The sequence below is a fragment of the Cupressus sempervirens genome, chromosome 9 (assembly GCF_028749045.1).
Source record: "Cupressus sempervirens isolate cs-2001-9-10 chromosome 9, ASM2874904v1, whole genome shotgun sequence".
Lineage (NCBI taxonomy): Eukaryota > Viridiplantae > Streptophyta > Pinopsida > Cupressales > Cupressaceae > Cupressus > Cupressus sempervirens.
The window spans coordinates 677,290,348-677,311,905 of NC_143126.1; the positions used below are offsets into that span (position 1 = coordinate 677,290,348).

Consider the following 21,558-nt stretch of genomic DNA (forward strand, 5'->3'; position numbering starts at 1 on the left):
GAATTGAAGGATCAGCTAAATGCCATTTGAGATTCAATTGAAGAAAAAGACCTGGTTATGTTCGCTATGAATGGTCTCCCTCATTCTTGAGACTCTTTTATTCAAGGTAGTAGTGGAAGAGATGAATTACCCAAGTTTGATCGTCTGAAGCTAATTGTATTCACAAGAAATTTAGATTATAAGCAAGGGGAAATAGACGGGAATCTCATCATGAAGATCATGTTCATGCTGCTCGTACATCTAAATGGGAAGGAAGAGAAAAGAGAAAAGAAAATTTCAAGAGCAGTGGATATAGGAGTTCAGATTCAGCTCCTGGACCGAAGAAAGATATCTCTAGAATTCAATATTTCAAATGTGATGAGCATGGTCACTTTGCCAAAGATTGTTTAACATGATCAAAACATCAAGCTGCTGTTACAAATGTTGATAGTGCTTCACCTCTTAAAGAATCTTGTGACAATTCAGAGGGATTTTTATTTTAGGTGCAAAGATCAGGAAAGAAAAATTGGTGGATTGTAAATAAGATTAAACAATCATTGAGATAACTATTTTATTGGCATGGCATCCAGTTATTGCATATTAAAAGATTTACTCTTTGTTACTAAATAGTTACAGATTAGTGTTGTTCTTTTAGTTTATGACATAATCATCACTATATGTAATGTTTAATGTTGTCTTTCTTCTATGATTTTGTTACAATCATTAGAGTAGTTGTATTTTATATTATTTTGTTGATATTGTAATTATTGAAACTGGTATTTTATTTTATTGTATATGATTTCCACATCGGGCTGGCCGAAGTCTCCTATGATCATCGTTTCATGCAGCCTGAACTTTGTTTTTTTGTGAAAATGTAGTTACAATGGGAAACTGAGGTAGGAAAATCATAAGTTGGAACAACTTCTTTTCTTATCTATCAGGCAATATCTCGTGTAAGATGTATTGCTAGCAGTGTTTCTATTGGCAAAAAGAATTAGTGTATTTCTTTGCAATTCCTTTGATTTTCTTGTATGCCAAAATTCTCCTAAGGACACACGGAGATAATCAATCTTTTCCATGAGAAGTCATATTTGAACCGCCTCAGATATTTACGTTTCTGTCGATCAAAAATTTCCAAGTCCTATTTTAGCTGGTGCTATTGTTTCTGGGTATTGTGTCCTGGTGCAAAACAAAGGACATCTCTTGCTGAACAAATTTAGTCATGATGGTGGTACCACAGTGAATAATCTGATAGCACTTTGTGGCAGTCAAGCTTCAATGGTTGTTTCGTATCCTTTGTGAGATATCTGAGTATTCTGGGAAGCACTACAAATTGACTTAAGAAAACAAAGAATATTCTGTTGCATCTATAGAGCCTATCAAATTCAATGTTAAGAACCTTGTTCTAGGAGTCTATTACATGGGTAAGCATAGCAGGAGACATCTCTCTCTCAAAGAATCTATTCAGGTTGACTAGTGATCAATTTCTTCTAGAAGGAGGCAATGACATCCAGAGGGAGTTAAATTCCAAGTATTCAAGGTTCAGGTTGAGAGCATTAAGGTTCTTAGATCTATAGAGGAGATTCATTCTAGAGATTTTCTTTGCAATCTTTGAGGTGGGGATCAGAGGGTGTTTTGTGAAAAGTGAAAATGTCAGCTAGGTGGGTTACAGTGTTGAAGGTCAAGTGCTAAAGTCCTTGGTAAAACTCTTCAGCTGCAGAAAACTGAATTGCATAAAAAAATTATATTGACATTGCTAACTATGCAAACTTATTCAGAATAGGGTGATCTGGGATAAGGTTGAGGAGGACAGTCCTAGACCCTAGCATGGCAAAAAACTCAGAGGTGTATATTGAGAGTAGTTCCTCCAAAGAAAGCGTTGCAGGCAATCTTGAACAAGGTTAGGAGATTGATGCAAGTTAGCAGATGGAGAGTGTCAAGTTCTTTGCAGAGGACCAGCAAACTTGAGAAGTAGTGTGGCTTCAAAAGTTTCTTGTTTGGTCAATCATTTGAGCCAGCTGTAATTTATTTTGATAATCAAAGCTGTGAAAATGTTGCCCTTATTGAGAGAGTCTCAACAATCAACTATTTTTTATTATGTGTTGTAATGCATTTTTCTTTGAGACAGAGAAATTTGAAGTAAAAGCCCTTGTGACGCATTTTTCTCTGAGATGAAGAAATATGAGGTGAAGCCCTTGTAATGCATTTTTCTCTAAGATGGAGAAATGAGGTGAAAGCCCTTGTAATGTATTTTTCTCTAAAATGGAGGAATTTGAGGTGAAAACTGTTGTAATGCACTTTTTTCTGAGACGGAGAAATTTGAGATGAAATTCCTTGTTGCTCTTTCTACTCATGGGAGTAGCCATAATGGGTCTCATGTTGAGAGACTCCATGACAACATCACGTTGAGTGATTATGTGATGGGAGCATGTGTTAACTTCACACATGGAAGTAAGCATGGTAAACATCACATTGAGCGACTCCATGATGTGAGCTTGTGTTTATTTCACACATGGGAATAGCCATGGTGACTCAATGATGCTATTACATTGAGAGAATCCATGATAAGTTATGTGCTTCTCACAAATCGGTGCAGCCATTGTGACTGTCATGTTGAAATAATCTGGAAAAGATACCTCTATAGCTAAGACAAAGTGTTGATTTTTAAGATAAATTATGCTTTCCTCACAAATGGGTGAAGCTATTGTAAGTGTCACGTTGAGAGATTCCATGAACTCGGTACTTGTAAAGATATTTCCTTTGCTAAGAGGAAGTGTTGAAGTTAGGTAGCTGCAATAGCTATCTGCCTACCTATGAATGATCACGTACATATCTTGTGTTTCCTCTCCATGTTGTGTATGACTTTATTTTGGAAGAGGATCGTTTCTCAACTATATTATCCTACCTTGTTTCAAACATTGGTTCTTCGTGCACTTTCTGGCATCTTGACAATGGATCATAGTGTAACAAACGGTTTTTCATAACAAAAACAAAGACAATTTATAAAGAGATTTTCCCAACATTCATTGAATAGATAACTGAATTCCTTTTCTTATGATATTTAACTATTTTAACTATCAACGATTAATTGAAAATAACTATATCAATGATCAACTAAAATAACTAGATTAAGGATTAAATGAAAATAACTGTATCAATGATCAATTGAATAACTAGCTTAACGATTAACTGAAAATAACTGTATCAACTGAAATAACTAGATTAACAATTAGCTATCTTTCTCTACATACAAGTAAAGTAAATGCTTAACATGGAAAGAAGAAAAAGTAACATACAAGTATTATCCAGTGGGTCTTTAGCTAGTTGTGCAAGCCTCGGCTTTCAGTAAGAGGAGAAGCATTGACTTAGGCTTAACCTCCCAACCTCAAACCATACTTATCCCCACACAATCTATTGAATTAGAAAGGACCTCCCTACCCGGGATCGGGCTTGGGATACTTTTAGTCTAGCCACCTGAGCATTTTGGTGTTTAGAATGTTTGCATAGTTATGGACGGACATGTCTGCATAACTGGCACCACTGACATCAAGTGATCAATAGATGGCAAACATGTCTTTAAACTACCTTGGCCAAAGTTTTCTGATGGGTTCAACACCAGATCATCACCGCTCGACTTGACAACAGGAAACATTTATAGGGACAAGCATGAGCTATTAAGTAAGATTATTTAATTAGTTTTAATGTATCATGTCTGATTTCACTTTCTTTATCCTTGCAGATTCCATCTCACCTCTTCACCTTTTCCATGGCTAAACAACTGGTGAGTCCTAGATGCTCAGAATTTCAGAGCAAACGACTCTTATTGATTCATGAAGATTATATACTTCCAGCATTTCACAATCTGTGATTTAAAAGATTATATTCTTTAAAAGAATAATAGCAAAAATAATTATCATCCGATTCAGCAAAAATAACTTATGATTCCATGTTATAGGTACTTTACTATGCTTATTGGTAAGCAACTCCCTAGAGTTATTTAGTTGTGAATGAGGATAATCTACAACTTACGGCTATGGAAATCAAATTGTAATAACAATGGAATATAACATTAATTGGGAATGATTGCCATATAACCTGATATAAATCCGAAACTGTCTAGAGTCTTGCTAAACAATTTGTATCAGCTCTTCTTTGGTTGCTTGTAAACGTAACCACAGTGTATAAATACTATTTAAATCCTCAGCAAGGAAAGAACATATACGGCAAACTGTAATAGGATGGCACTGCTATGAAATGAAAAGGTCTTCCAATGGACTTGCAAAAATTCAAATGATTTATAGCAGAGTATCGGTTGTGAAGGAAGCTGGAATAAGCAAGGAAAATGCAATAATGAAAGGAAGTCAGGAATGTGTTATGTTGCGTATTTTGTCTCTCCCAACCCATGATATAAAAAGGATTAAAAGGGACTCTTTGGCTTCCGTAACTTAAAGAATTATCTTGGCTCTTTGAACACCAATTAAAAGCCAGGTGTTCAATTGGTTACAAACAAAGAAAAGAATAAAAAGATGGAAAAAGAGTTGGAAGATTATAATTCAAAAATTATTATGATTTATATTTATCTACATGCATGTAAATATATTGGTGAGGTGGCATCATTTTTTTTATAAGAAAATAATATTATAATGTCACTTCATTTTTATATCTATGTGTACGTACATAGGTATATGTTATAATAATATGGTGAAAGATCATTTAAAATCCTTTGAGGTACATATTATATTCTAATTAAATTATTTTATATTTCTTAAATTATTTATTTAATAGCTCATGCGGGTCCTTCAGTTGTATCTTGAAGTTCAAGTTGTTAGGTCCTTGCCAAGGCAATTTAAGGTCATACATGTCAATCCTGATGACTAGACTAAGCTAATATCCCATTCCGTTGATCCCGTTTAACAATGCTTCCCCCATTCATCTTCTCCTACAATCACCCGTGAAACACTTCCACCATAATAACAAGTTCCATAATAATAAATATTTAAAAGACTTTAATTATTAACCATAATTCCAAAATCAAGCAACTGCCAAACATTATATAACAAGTAACAGTTAACGATCATCTTCATTAACAATTAACACAACGGATATAAATAACTACCTACTTCACATGATTATGAAAGAAAAACCCGTTAAATCCAACGGCTATGAGCAATTTAAAATTAGATCAAAATTTGGGATGTATTACACAGAGTGTGTTCCGAAACGTTGATGTTAAAAGGCTACTACACAATCAAATCCAGAAATCAGTACTGATAATATATTATTCTACCTTATTTCAAACATTGGTTACTGGGCACTGATGATTATCTCTTAGTCATGTGCGTGCATGGTTGTATTTCTTTGAAGAATCGTAACTACTGCAGAATGTAGAGCTACATCTTATGCAGCACCTCAAATATCATAACTGTAGAAAATATGGCTATTGAAGTTATCCCTCCCACCTCTTGGTATTGTTCATTAATAAATATGAAGATGATCTGAAATGGCTCTTTTTTGCAACTGCCATTATTTCTTGTGTCACAGAATTTATTAATATTTTTTAGTAATCACTTCATGTAGAGGGTTATGATCTCTTGCATACATAATGACACTTTTGGGTAATTGTTGTTCATTTATGCCTTACACCAATTGAAGAGAAGAGGTCTTTATTTTTGGTGGTCCCTTGGAATTCCCACGGATGATACGATTCCTTAGTGAGCATGATTTTGTGTTGCATGTGTAACAATCTGGGCATCATACTTGTTCAAAGATTGAAAGTCATTTTGTGTGCAGCATCAGCAATTGGAGAGAAATAGTTTGTAGTTCTTGTTCTTGGTATTCTGGTGTATTGCTCAAGATTGTAGTAACCCCAACAAGTTATCCATCCTCCAACTTGCAAATGTTTGAGTTTTTGAATATTTGGTTTTGACTTGCAAATTTTAAGTAAATTAACAACCTTTTGCCAGGCAAGATATAATAACATTGCAAATATAAAATATTAGGGAAATGAAATAGAGTTGCAATGGTTCTTATTGAGCATAATATATAAATATTTACAATGATTTTCATTAACCATTCATACCCAGAGGTCCTCAAGCTTTAATTATAAAATCTGGAAATGTATGGCAGTAACGTATGAAACTGTAAATAACAGATGGTAATGAATATTCAATGCCGGTAATAACTGCAGTGGCTTCCACAATCAATTCTAGAACTACACTTTAAAAGTTTGCACTTAAACCCTTGTATTTTCCAATTTGCAATTACTATTCCTGAAACCCTTGAATAAACTTCACAAATCTGATCATAAATGTTTGAAACCTGATTAATAATGGCTGCCAATGATAACCCATGTGTCTGCAATGACTATGCATCAAATATATGCATAAATCCTTAATATTTCTTTCAGAAATCTGCACGATGAAGACCTCTGAATGAAGCCTCTCCTTAAGCAATAATTTGGTTGATCTCTCACAACCTCAGAATTGCTAAACAATGAAAAATGGACTATCTTCAATGCCCTGATACAACTGAAAGCCTTATTTCAATTGCACAAACATCAAGAACAATCAGGTAAAGTTGAATAATTCTCTAATAATGATTTTGATTTTCTTTTTGAAACCCCTTGTATCCTCTCAACTCTTAAATGCCTGTAATTCCTTTTTCAAAATCCACTTTTAGGGTTTTAATAAGACTAATAAATCTCATAAAGTAGGCACTCATTCCAACTTAATTGCGTTTAATAGCTTGACTTATAATCAACAATGTTCTTTTATAATAAAGTCGAATAAGTCATTAAATGCTCCCACTTTATAATTTGACTTTATGTTATTAAACCCCCTTTAATTATAAAGTCACATGGAGTCAATATAACATTCCCTTACAATAATTAATTATTATTAAAGAAATATTCTAATAGAATTAAATGTGTAATTCCATTAGTAACCATTACTGATGCCTTTTTAATGTCCCACATTAACTTAGGGAGATAATAAATAAATAGCCCCCAAATTATCACATTCATTTAATGAACTTATAAAGTCAGTTGGCCCCATTTAAATAAAAACTTTATATTATAACTTTGAATAATTAATTAATAAAGATTTCTCTATTAAAAATTAATACCTTAAACTTGAGTCAATTAACTTATTCCACTTCATCAACTAATGAAACCTGCTAATACAACTCTGTAGTCACCATAAGCTCATGAGTGAGCTCATCTACACCATCTTCCTTTCTCATCAACGCATCGTAACAAGTGCACCCCAATCGAGAAGATTGTCTTTTTCAGCTAATATATGTAAGTAATTATGTTTCATTATCTCGAATATTTCTCGAAGTGAATAAATCTCTACCAAGCCAAGGCCACTATCACCGTGCTCATCCAACAATGGCTAAGATTTGACAGGCAACATCAAAATGTTCAATGGAGGTGGCAATTCGACTATCACTTACTATCAATTGCCCAACAAAATGATGTCCCTAAAATTCATGACTCCTATGCAACCTCTCTAACCCACAATCTACACTGTGAATATGAAGTCGTATCAACATCACTCACCTTATGACAAGTAGCATCATGTGTGTTATCATCCCAACAGAAATCAACAACTAGGGTATTGTTGCTAAGCACCTCAATAAATGGCTCATCTGATAAAGTGAGAGTTGTTGATCTAACCATCTCTATGCCCACTTCCAATATAACTGCAAGTTCCTGCAAGTCATGACCTTGGGACCTATTACCAACAAATGAATTTTATGAGTCCTTTTCCTAGGTCTGATTTATGAAATCAGATTTTCTTTGGCCAACATCTTCATCACATAACTCATTTCTAACACTCGAATCATGAGTTTCAACACTGAGAAACACCATGTAACTGTCTTCCACACATGGAAGGGCTTTTACATCATGCACAACACCATTATGGGTGCTTCCATAAAAATTAGAACTTCTATTGTTATTTGAATAAGTATTTATCTCCTTTTTCTTTGCAAACAAAGGATCCAAAATCTCTGAATGTTGTAGAAGCCCTGATAATATTTTATTATAATCCTGAAAGGCATGCATGAGCTCTAGCATGAGATCTTGCATAGATTTTGTTTTACCCATGATTCAAACAAACCCTTTATCCTGAATGTAAGAAGCTTCCTCCACGGGATGGCAAGAAACCGCTTTGATACCACTGTAATAACCCCAACAAGTTATCCAACCTCCAACTTATAAATGTTTGTGTTTCTGAAAGTTTGGTTTTGACTTGCAATTTTAAAATAAAAATAGAACTTTTGACAAGCAAGATATAATAACATTGCAAATAACAAGTATTCAAGAAATGAAATAGAGTTGCAATGATTCTTATTGAGCATAATATATTACAGCTTACAATGCTTTTCATTAACCATTCATACCCGGAGGTCCTCAATCTATAATTATAACATCTAAGAAATGTATGGCAGCAAAGTATGAACCTGCAGATAATAGCTGGTAATGAATATTCAATGCTGGTAATAATTGCAATGGCTGCCACAATCAATTATGGAAATACCCTTTAAAGATATGCAATACCCTTGTATCTTTCAATTTGCCATTAATATTCTCAAAACCCTTGACTGGACTTCACAAATCTGCTCATAAATGCTTAAAACCTGATTAATAATAGCTGCCAATGATAACCCGCCAGTATGCAATGAATAAGCATCACATGTATGCACAAATCCTTGATATTTCATTACCAAATCTGCACAACGAAGACCTCCGAATGAAGCCTATTCTTAAGCAATAATTCAGTTGATCTCTCACAACTTCAAAACTACTAAACAATAAAGATTAGACAATCTTCGATGCCCTGGTACAGCTGAAACCTTTTTTCAATTGCACAAACACCAAGAACAATCAAGTAAAGTCAAATAATACTCACCTAATGAGTATGATTTGCTTTCCAAAACCCTTTATATTCTCTCAACTGTAAAATACATTTAATTCCCTTTTTGAAATCCACTTTTAGGGTTTTAATAAGACTAATAAAATCTCATAAAGTGGGAGCTCCTTCCAACTTAAATGGACCTTTTAATAACTTATAATCAATAGATGTCCTTTTATAATTAAGTCAAATGAATCATTAAATGCTCTCATTTTATAATTTGATTTTATAGATCATGTGGAGTTAATATTGCATTCCCTTAAAATTATTAATTACACTTTAATAATAATTAAATGTTATAACTCCATTAATAACTATTACCGATGCCTTTTTAATGTCCCACACTGACTTAGGGAAATAATAAATAAACAGGCACCCACATTATCACGTTCATATAATGCACTTATAAAGTCAATTGGCCCCATTTAAATGAATACTTTATATTATAACTTTTGACAATTAATTATTAATAACAAATTCTTTATAATTAATACCTGTTGAATCCTGCTAATACCAAGTCCAGGTACATTACCAAGAGTAGCAACATGGCCATAATTGACTTACTATAATTACTAAATACTGAGTCCCTCAAACTAAGCCAACTGATAAATGAGTCAATCACTATGCATACCATGAATCTGGGTGCCCCTGCCAGAAATAGCACTAACCATAAATTTGTAGAACACAAACACTACTGAGAGGAGGGGTGAACTAGTAGTGTATAGAGATTATAAGCCAATTTCAACTCAAACGTTCTTTTGATGTTTAGTCTGATTTTCTACTGTAATGCAGCAACGAGAGTAATAAAAACAATCCAGAGAAAAAAGCACAAGATGTAATGTGGAACACACGGAGACTGCTAGGAGCTACTGTCTTAATCAAGTCTCAATCAACCTGTCACTTACAATTTGAGGGCTTCAACCCAAGGAGCAACAACCCCTACTTTCAGAGCTACAACTCTTCCAATTTTGAGTAACAACTCAATACGTTTTGAACATCTATCCAGTTACAGTTTTCAAATGCCTTGAGGTACATTACGGTTCATATCCTCTTATATCACTCAAAAACAAAACATCTGATGAATATTCAGCAAAAATGTTCCAACTCTGTAAATTATTACTTTTGATAATCATTCACCAAAATAGCTCAACTCTGTAAACTGATATCTTTTCAAGACTGGAGTTTTTACTGTTTCAATCAGAATAATATGAAGATTCTCTGTAACTATAAACTGATTGTCTAAATATCCAAATCCAATACTAGAAGAAATTCTGTATGTATAAACAGCAAGACACTAAAAACTTTAGATATACCTGATATGTCTTCAAATCATTGAGTTCAACACAAAGAAACGTGAATCGGAATCGGCAAGGCCGAATCGAATCGTGAATCGGCAATGAATCGGCGATGAATCGGCAAATTTGAAAAAACCCTTTAAATTTAAAGATTTTAACAATTTAAAACTTATTTCATGCACCCTTTATTGAATATAACTTAAGCACACTATAACATCATCAAATAGAAGTTAAAACTTAACATACATAAACATGGAACATAAAATCCATCACATACGTAACTATGTTATCTAAAATGTAAATTGTAGGCTAGCTGAAGTAAATAGAAATCAAATGATCATAATGATTTAAATCATAGAATGTATGTAAGATGATCCATAAGACATCAAATCATAAATTTATGTAAGAATCTAAGATGAAGATCCATGAAAGTTTGAAACATATGTCTATCAATGATTCAGTATCAATATCTGTAAACAAAATATAAAAACAAGGCTCCAGCTCAAGCCTCAGGCTCATAGTCATCATCATCCTCAACATCATCCTCAAGCTCGGCTACAGCCTCAGCCTCAGCCTCTGAGTATCCAGTCTGCCTAGTAGCAAGGCGTCTAATGTAGGTCCTAGAGGACTGTCGAGCCATATCTCCCGCATATAAGATGGGCTCACGAATGTCGCTAGGGCCTGTGTCTGTGCGTGCACGTGTGCGTCTACCAATGCCTGAAGAACATGCTCTAGCTGCCTCAGCCTCTATATCCACCTGGTCAATCCACGCACGATCTTCCTCAGTGAAGACTGGATCTACAACCTCTGTGAGCCACTCTGATTCTGGATCAATCTCCTCCAGAATGATCGGAGAGGAGTCAGTGCCCAAAATCTGTCTGATCCTAAGACGGAGGTTGTAATGAACGAAGACAAGATCATTCAACCTCTGCACTGTCAACTTGTTTCTCCTCTTCGAGTGGATGTGCTCGAACATGGACCAACTGCGCTCACATCCAGAAGCGCTGCTTGGCTGACTCAGAATACGAATGGCAATTTTTTGAAGTTTTGGGGTTGTGGCCCCAAACATTTGCCACCATCTATCTGAAATAAGGGAAAATAAAAATAATTAGTCTCATTTACAAATTACAAATCACAAGTTAACTCTAAAATTACATAATCAACTTTAAGTTTAGAATCTAGATTCATGAACATTGAATATATTATTTAATTTTTACCTGGCTGTATTGTTTCCCGAGCATCTATGGCTACCCTGCTAGAGAAAAGTGGCCCTTCTTTATTATTGAACTTATCAAGCTCAATAATTGCAGCACTGCTATCCTCATCAGTACTCAACCTCTGGATCACTGTATATAATCCGGTGAGAACCTCCTCGTCTGCCTTGAAGTCAGGACGGAAACGAAATGCCGAATTCAAAAAGTAAGCTGCTGCATGGATGGGTCTGTGGAGCTGATTCTGCCATCTCCTATCAATGATGTCCCAAATAGGGGCATACTTCTCCTGCACTCCTGCATACTGAGCTCTAATGGCCTCCTTGGCCCTATCCATGCCCTCATATATGTAGCTCATAGAGGGCTTCTCCCCATCAGCAATTCGTAGGAGAGATACAAGAGGCTCAGTGGCCTACATATAAAGTAAAACAAAAATTTGAGTCAAAACTTAAACATAGAATAATTCAATAATATAACTTAAGGTAAAACTAAATCATTAAACAATTAGCATAGTAAACTGTAAAATATTAAATGTTAAATTGCAATAAAATTACCTTAAGGATTTCTCTAGCAGGTTTCCAAAAACCATCATCATCAAATATGCAATCCACCACATCTATCCCTGCAGTGGTCGTAGCATAGGAAGATGAAATCCACTCCCGCCCAACAAACATGCTCCTCAAATCATCCCTTGATGTCAACAAGGACTGCAAGGTGATGAAATTCGAGGCAAACCTCGTGATCCTTGGACGAGCTAACTCTTTGTCTCCTGTGTACTTCCTCATTGTGCTAAGGACAAATGAATGATTATAAATAAACTTGCATATGTTTTTTGCCCTTTCCACACATGACTTGACCCACTCAAGTTTGCCAATTTCCTCCAACATGAGGTCAAGGCAGTGTGCTGCACAAGGGGACCAAAATATGGTGGGGTGCCTCTCCATCAAAAGTTTCCCTACAACAATTTTAAGATAATTAGAAATTCAAATTTCAAACATGTTAGAACTTAGGAAACTTAGAAATTCTAAGTTAGAATTAGAAAAAGTTCAAAAATAAATTTATTTTCAAAACTTAAAAAGTTAAAAGTTTACCTGCAGCAACATAACTTGTTGCATTATCCGTCACCACTTGCACCACATGTTGTTCCCCCACCTCTTCTATAACTTCCTCAATAACCTCACATAAGTATGTGGCATTTTTTACATGAGTAGAAGCATCAATGGATTTGAGGAACATGGTATATCCTACAAGTAACAAAACAACGAATTATAATTACTATTAGCAATCAACAAATCAAAATTTGAAATAGTCAATCACGATTCAAAATTATGTATGTAGGAAAATAGAATGATCATTGACCTCCACAGGATACAAGAAAATTGAGGAGTGTTCTTCCCCTCCTATCTGTCCAACCATCAGTCATGATGGTGCAACCCTTTTCGATCCACTCCTTGCGGTTGTCCTCAAGCTCATGCCTCATATCCTCAACCATTTCCTCCAGGAGGTATCCACTCAACTCAGCCTCAGTTGGGGCTTTAAACCTCGGACCACAAATGGTAACTGCATCTATCATGTTCTGCCAATAAGGAGTCCTGTCACAAATAGATAATGATATTGATTAGAAATTTAGATGTCAAAAACTAAAATCATAAAACAAGTAGATATAATTAAAGTTTTACGTTTACTTTTAACTTTAACTTTGAAGATAACAAAGAAAAAAGAATCAATTACCTGGCTGCAATAAATGGAATGTTGCAAAAGTACCAAAATTTGCAAATCTCTTTTCTGGCAGCATCATGAATCTCCTTGTTCAAACCCATGCCCTCAAGCGTGGGTTGGGAGCCAGGAGTAGTGCGGGGCACAAAGTAACTATCCATTCTACTTTTCCGCACTCTAGGCCGCAATAGGTTGGTGTTGGACTCTGTCTCAGTATGAGACCGACTACCACTAACACTCACATGAGCACTAGCACTAGGATGAAAAGGAGGCCTAGAAGAACCCTCTCCAACACAACCTACGGATGCGGAAGCTGATGCAGATGCAGATGCACTTGCAGATGTAGATGCGGTTGCGGATGTGGGAGCACGGGAGCCAATACCTCTTAACCCTTCAAGTTGCATTTTCTTAGTCAACTTGTCTTGTTCAATTTTTTCTAATGCCACTAAACAAGAGCGTTTTGCCTCAGTGGTTTGTTGAGTGCAAACTATGACATCATGGCCAAGTATGCCAGCAATATGGTATTTCAATCTATAGATACCTCTCGAATTTATTTTTTCTTTGCAAAATATACATTTTGTTTGATATTTGGTTCTCCCAGGAAACTCTTCATTATATTTCCAGCATTCATCTTTTTTACCCATTGTGGAAATTGGAAAATGAAAGCAAAGGGCTGCTGCAATAAAAAAATTCATGTAAAAAATCAAAGTTTGCAACTAATAAACAAAAACTACAAAACAACAAACCCTAGTTTGCAATTTAGTAAAAATAAAAAACATTCAAGATTTGCAAATGAACACTAAAAAAATTTAACAAAAAATGCATACTACACTAACATGCAAAAAAAAAACCAACACTTACCTCTTGCAAATGAGTTGAGGAGTGTTGATATTGACTCCTTAATGCTCCCAATGCAATTTATGGCCTCCCCAAATGGACTTCTGATCTCTTTGGTGCTCTTCCTTCTTGCCGGTTGGAAACCTATGGATTCTCTTTTCTCTTCTTCTCTCTCACTCTTCCTCTCTTCTACTCATACTAAGCAAATAGAAGGCTCTTTAGGGTTATAACAAAGAGGAAAGTCAACTTAGAAAGCAAATAAAACATGTGTTTTTTTTTTTAAATTGAACTTTCTATCCTTGCTGCCGCGACCAATTTCTGGAGATTCACCATGGCGATTTTGGCGATTTTTGCCATGAATCGCCGATTTTGGCGATTCAGGCGATTCACAAGAAAAAATCTCCACCAGCGATTTCCAATTCCAAAAAAATCGGGAGCCATGAATCTTATCGCGATTTCGGCGATTTCATGGCGATTTTTGGAACTATGGTTCAACATCATTTGTATCTTTGCAAATTTCCAATGCTTTTGTACAATATAAACCATCTGTTAGGGTTTGACAGACCTGGAACAAAAAGAAATAAACAGTTATATGCAAAAATAAAAGAAGAATACAGAGCTGTATGTGCTTTATCCTGGAATGAAAAGCAGAATTCTTTGCAAGATGAATGGCACTCTGGCTATAACTGTACAATGGGCGATCTTCCTGCTTCTGACCCAATTCCTCCAAAAAACATTGTAATCAAATCATCTCCTTGCTAGCTTCCGTAGCAGCTACATATTCAGCTTCAATAATTGAAAGTGCATTAACCTTCTGCAATCTAGAAATCCAACTATCTACAGTGCCCCCTACAGTGAAAACATACCTTGTAGTACTCCTTGTATCAATATCTCCTGCCAGATCAGAGTCAAGAAATCCACTTAGAGAAAAACTGGATCCTATGGAACATAATGCCTTTGTAGAAGTTTTGAAGAATCCATTTGACAACATTCCAATGTTCCATACCTAGATTGCTCATATACCTGTTGACAACTCCCACTGCATGAGCAATATCTGGCCATATGCATACCATTGCATACATCAAACTGCCAACAGCTGATGAATACGGGATGTTAGACATTTTATCTACCTCTTCCTATGCCTTTGGGCACATTTCCTTAATCAATTTGAAACGACTAGCCAAAGGTGTACTGATTGCTTTTGCATCCTGCAAATTAGATCTTTTCAACACCTTTATATACTCACATTGGGACAAATTCAAGGTTCTATTTTTCCTGTCCCATGTAATCCTCATACCAAGGATTTTCTTAGCAGCACCCACACCTTTCATAGAAAATGACCTTGCTAATTTATGTTTAAGTTCATTTATTTGTTGCAAATTAGACCCAGCAACAAGCATGTCATCAACATACAATAACAGGACAATATAACTCCCATTATCCAATCTCTCAAAATATACATAGTGATCAGAATGACATCTATGGTAACCTTGTTAAGTCATGAAACTATCAAATTTTAAATACCATTGTTGAGGTGCCTACTTTAGGCCATACAAACTCTTCCTTAACCTGCACACCAAATTTCCTTACCCTTGTCCTCATATCCCTCTGGTTGCTCCATGTAAATTTCTTCCTCCAAATCTCCATGGAGAAAAGCTATCTTAACATTTAGTTGTTCAAGATGCAAGTCGTCTGCAACCACAAGACTTAGTACAGTGCTAATTGAAGTCATTTTTACAACAGGGGAGAATATTTCATCAAAATCTATACCTTTTTTATGTACAAAACCCTTTAACACAAGTCTGGCCTTATACCTTTTTTTTCCTCCATCTTCCTCCTTCAGCCTATAAACCGATTTGTTAGGCAATTCTCTTTTTCCTTTAGGGTAAAGGGACTAAGTCCAAAGTCTTATTTTTCAACAAGGAGACCATCTCATCTTTCATGCCCAGCTTCCACTGTTGTTTGGCATCCACCTGCATTGCTTCTTCATATTCTTCTAGTTCACCAAAATTGGTCAATAAAACGGAATACAAAGAAGGAGAAAACCTTTCAGGAGGTCTACTTGACCTTGTAGAACATCTAACACTTACAAGAGTTTGTGGGATAACTTGTTCTTGATGAGCATCAAGTACCAGTGGCTTTAATTTTTTGGAGTCTCATCCAACACCACATATTCTTGTTTGACCTGTCCATGCTTCTTTTCCCGCAATTGTTCTTTATACATGACCTTCGCATTGAACATAATGTCTCTACTTCTAATTATTTTAAGATTTTCAGAATCCCATTATCGATAACCATAGTTGTCTACTTCATATCCAATGAAGGTACATTTTAGAGATTTAGCATCAAGCTTGGTTCTATTTTCCTTATCAACATGGACAAAAGCTTCACAACCAAAAGTTTTCAGAGATGAATAATTTATCTTTTCTCCAGTGCATGCTTCTTGTGGAATACCACCATCCAAAGGGGTTGAAGGTCCTCTGATTATCAAATAAACAACAGTGTTAACAACATCTGCCAAGAAATGAAAGGGCAAACCAACATGCAATCTCATGCTCCTTGTACGTTCCATGATTGCCCTATTCATTCTTTTTGACACCCCATTTTCTTGTGGAGTTCCTGGAATTGTCTTCTGCCTTCAAATTCCATTAATAGAACAATAATCTTCAAAGGTTGTGTTGCAATACTCAGCTCCATTATCGGATCTGGGACACTTCAACTTCTTTCCTATGTCATTCTCAACCAAAGCTTCCATTTCTTAAATGTTTCAAAAACATCAGATTTTTGTTTTGGGAAATATACCCATCTTTTCCTAGTTAAATCATCCATAAAAATAACATAATAATGAGAGCCACCAAAAAATGATACCTAAGTTAGTCCCCATACATCTGAATGCACTAGCTCTAACTTCCCACTCTTCTTTTCTTTCCCAACTCTGAAAAATCTGACTCTTTTCTATTTGTCATAAACACAATTTTCACAGAAGTCTAAATTGATATTTTCAGTCCTGGCAATAGATTTTTAGAGTCAAGGGTTTTCATCCCTTTCTCACTCATGTGCTCAAGTCTATGGTGCCACATTTTTGAATCTGTTCTTGCAACATTTTTAGTAGCTTTCCTTGCATTAACATTATTAGTAGCAGCTAAAGTAGAGTAAGTGTTACCAATACACAGATATAATGTGCCTACCTTCACACCTTTAGCTACTACTAATGAAACTTTACTGACCTTCTAGAAATTGTCTAAAAACATGACTATGCAGCCTTCACTACCCAATTGTCCTACAAAAATTAAATCTCTTCTTAAATTAGGGAAATGCCTTACCTCCTACAGTATCCAGTCATTTCCGTTTGGCAACTTGATCTTTACTTTTCCTTTCCCAACAATAGTACAGGGCTCATCATTACCCAAATATACCTGCCCAAAATCACCTTGAACATAATCTTGAAAATATTTTCTATGGGGTGTAGCATGGACTGAAGCCCCAGAATCTATTACCCAGGAATCATTAATGTTATCCAAACATAAGATTAAAGCATCTTGCAAACAATGTAAAGTATTACTTGCAACATTAGCTTCCTTACTATCATCTTCATTTTCGTCTCCTTGTTTGTTTTTCTAGACCAATAGTCTTTCTTCAGGTGACCAAGCTTTCCACAGTACCAGCAATCTTTCTCTCCTTTAGATTGAGAACGTCCTTTCTTTGACTTCCCTTGTGACTTTTCATGCGAAGGCACTTTTCCTTTTTCCCTTGTTCTTACTCTATTTTCCACGTTTAAAGCAGAACTTGATGAGGTTGAAGTTTCACCTGTGCTTTTCCATCGCATTTCCTCACTTAGGATAACACCAACAACTTCATCAACTTTCAAAATATTTGAACCAGAGACATAGTTACTTACATCCATAACCAAGCTATTCCAACTTTTTGGTAAAGAACATAAGATTAAGAGAACCCTAACCTCTTCATCGAATGAAATTTGTACAGATGACAACTAATTGGTGATTGTGTTAAATTCATTTAAATGATTTGCTATAGATCCTCCCTAACCCATTTTTGTATTAAACAAATGCTTCATAAGAAATCCCTTATTCGAAGCTGAGGGTTTCACGTATAACGTAGCCAATGTCTCCATCAGCTCTACTGTCATTTTTGCCTTTGATATATTGAAAGTTACAGACAGTGCAAGGTGCACTCGAATAGATCTCAGTGCCTTCCTATCCAAGATCTCCCTATCTTCATCTGTGATAGTTCCCTATTTCTTAGCTTTTCCTTCTAATGGCTTCCATAGATCCTTTTGATACAGATAATCTTCCATCTGCATTTTCCATAACTGGAAATTCTGGCCATTGAATTTTTCAATCTTGAATCTAGAATCCTCGATTGCTCCCACTCAAATCTGAAAGTCGTGTCAATCTACAACAACAAACCTTGCTCTGATACCAATTGTTAGGGTTTGACAAATCCGGAACAATATAAGAATAAACAGTTATATGCAGAAATAAAAGAAGAATACAGAATGAACATAGATAACACACAGATTTAATGTGGTTCACCCCAAAACCTCGGCTACATCCACCTACACAGCCTTCAACCTTTCTATTATCCAGCAAAAACATACACCAACATTCCAATGCATTATGCATCTCAGCCGCTTATAACAGTGTTTTAGATTAACCTCTAAAATCGACCATTTTAGGGTTTTACAATGTCATGAGTAGTCGCCACAACATCAACACCCACTACAAGATCAGTCGCCACAATATCAACAATCTCCCACTTGGAGACTGATCAGGCTCCACACCAAACACCATCTCCAGCATAGTTCTACAATTCTTCACAATTTCCTATATGCTCATGTTAACGTCTTTCTGTTTTACTTTTCATTTGTATTTCAATGTGTTGTGTACGATACTTTCTTCTAATTGTTTAACACATTTCATTTACACTCCTTTTTGCTCCAAGTAAGGTAATATATAGACTTTGTAGACAAAACTTAATTCCAACTATTTCCCATGTAACTCCATCAATAGATTTCAGCTGACAATGGCCACTTAAGCAAAGAGTTGTGTTTTTAATGTCGCAACTTTTCAAGACAAATAGCTTGTTTGAATTAACCACTATTGTTTTATTAACAATGAATTCTAATAAAGTTTTCGTTGAGAATATGTTATCAGGAATATGCACTTTAATTTAATCTCCCATCAATATTAACATCTGTCCAATCGTTGTACAGGTATAGTGAAAAAAATATTATTGTCTTAGTCGGTCAGAGTGATTACAACATACAGACCCAGCAAAACAATTTTCTCTTCTTCTTATTCCATCATGATTTGTGTCACTATTAAATATATTGCATAATCTGCAAACATGTTCAGAAGGTCTCTGCATACTCAACATATTCCAAATCATCCACGTGCCAGATAAGATAAGATAATGATAATAATGTTCAACAAAAGACCATCAAAAGGTCTATGGGACTGGAGGATTACAATAAGAAAGCTGACAACAGCAGGAGCACCAAACAGTGTCCGAGAAAAGCGTACAACAAAATAAAGAAGAAGAAAAGAAACAGAGAGAGGCCAAGACAAGGACTAGGAGTCATTTCTTGGTTAAAAGAAATCAGTCACAAAAGGATATGACTACGAATGGATAGAAGCTCTGATCTATCTCTGTTAGCTTGTAGAGGAGTGTCATTGGTGCAAGAAGCCGATACAAGGCTCGACAAACCTAGAATGACCAAAAGAACTGGTAGAACTAGACAACCTTTGCACACCACGTAAAGGAGATACGGGTGTGAAAAATGCAGTAATGAGCTGAGTAGATGTATGCCGGTGAGGAAGTAGTGACAGTAAAGTACTATCATGGAGCAGGGTGGCCTCCTGAAGATAGAGTGCAAGACACTGCTGGTTACAGTAAATGAAAAAATCTGAAAGAAAAAAACAATCCCGGAACAGACAGAAAAATCTCCCTCTAATCTCATAATAGATAGGGCAACAGAAAATAAAGTGAGACATTAACCTGCTAGGGTGTGTACCCGATAGAATGACCTGACTGACTGTGTGTTTGAAAGACAAAATGAACATTAACTTTATGCTGTCATGCCTTCTTCTGTTTTGTCTATATCAAGTCCATGTTTTTATATTTATTCCAGACTTCTTAATATCAAACCTGTCAGCCAACTATCGCTGAGATCTTCAATATATATAAAATATGTTGAAGATGCTGGCCACAACGCCTGTGTAAAATATATTGCCCTACCATTGGACGATACCTTATGAATGCTTTGATGGAGATATAGTGTTCAGAACAATACCAGAATTATTAAACTTCTCAATCAACAATCACGGGTACCAGGTATGAATACTCTTACATTTCTTGACTACATTTTAACATCAATGACATCTAACAAACTTAACTTACTATAAAGAGTGAGTCCCAAACTAGAAGCTCTGTTGATGTCCCCAGCATTCTATGCTACAAGCAAACTGTCCAAGTGTCCTAATAAAGATAGAAACTTTGATTTATCCAAAATATGTACTTACTACAAATAATTAGTGTGTCGATCTAACTCAAACAAAAAGAAATCCTAAACATCCCTAACCTTTGGAGGGGAAATTCACCTCCAACTCTGCCAATTAGACCCTCTGAACAACTCCATTAGCCTATGAGGGTTAAGAAATAGGCTAACTCTCTAATAGATGGCACTTATGAAAAAGGTGACATTACAGAGATACAAGTATGGGAGTAATTCAAAATTGTGGGCGTGAGAGCATTTATATGTTTTCCCTGTTCAAAGTTCGGATGATATTGTGTGAGATTTCTGTAGACTTTAGTATTTTCTCATGCTTAATATTGATCTATGCAATATCAGTGAGTGATACAAAAAGGTTTCTTTGTATATAGTAGAAGTCTTGCACCTTACATATGTTGGTAAGAAGGCCTTATATAGATCAATTGTTAACAATCTCAGTAAAGGAGTTGCTTTTGGTTAAGCTTGTGAGCTTTCTATTCAGACTTATTGATTATTCAATAAAGAATCAATTTTGTGTGGTTGGGTTTTTCACCCTTGAGTGAGGGTTTTCCTTGGATGTGTTTATCTGTTTTTGTGTTACTATATAGATATTTTTCTCTGTTTATGCTATTCTGATTCTAAATTTAACACAAAGACATCTATGACATATCTAAACCATCTAAAGGATGTTAACTTTAAGGAATTATTTATGGCCAAAAAAAACTACTGCAGTTTATTTCAAAAACACTTGGATGTTCTTTTCCAAAGTTATAAGGGGCATGAGGGCCACAATCCCTCCCATACTCCTTGTGCAATCCTAAATTAGTTTTTGTATTAACCACATCTCAAATATTGTTTTCTGCCAGTCAAAGGAAAGAGGATAAAGCTTTGCAAACACTCCACATCAAAGATCATTTTCACTAATTGCAATATAAGGTATGCCAGAGTCATCATGGCTTTTATGATTTATCTTCATTTGTTTTTCTTTTTTGCGTTAAAAAACTTCGAGCATTTGATAGTTTTTACTCTTTTTCTTTCAATTCAGTTTGCTCTTTGCTGTCAAATCACACAACACCAATGTTCTACAGCAGACT

At 35.4% G+C, this 21,558-nt stretch overlaps 2 protein-coding genes across 3 annotated transcripts in view; both read right to left on the bottom strand.

The window, feature by feature from the left end:
• Positions 1-21,558, bottom strand: part of REV3 (recovery protein 3) — a 182,596-nt gene that overhangs the window by 43,599 nt on the left and 117,439 nt on the right. The gene's annotated exons all lie outside the window — the stretch shown is intronic.
• LOC149540543 (uncharacterized) lies at positions 13,001-17,774 on the bottom strand. Its single transcript, XM_089801636.1, has 2 exons — positions 13,978-17,774; positions 13,001-13,792 (listed from the first exon to the last, which is right to left on the bottom strand). The coding sequence occupies exon 2, from the start codon at positions 13,758-13,760 to the stop codon at positions 13,128-13,130; it is 633 nt and encodes a 210-aa protein (XP_089657762.1). The 5' UTR covers positions 13,761-13,792; positions 13,978-17,774; the 3' UTR covers positions 13,001-13,127.

Coding starts and splice junctions, on each gene's coding strand:
- LOC149540543 (XM_089801636.1), bottom strand. CDS start 13,760: ATGGGTAAAAAAGATGAATGCTGGAAATATAATGAAGAGTTTCCTGGG.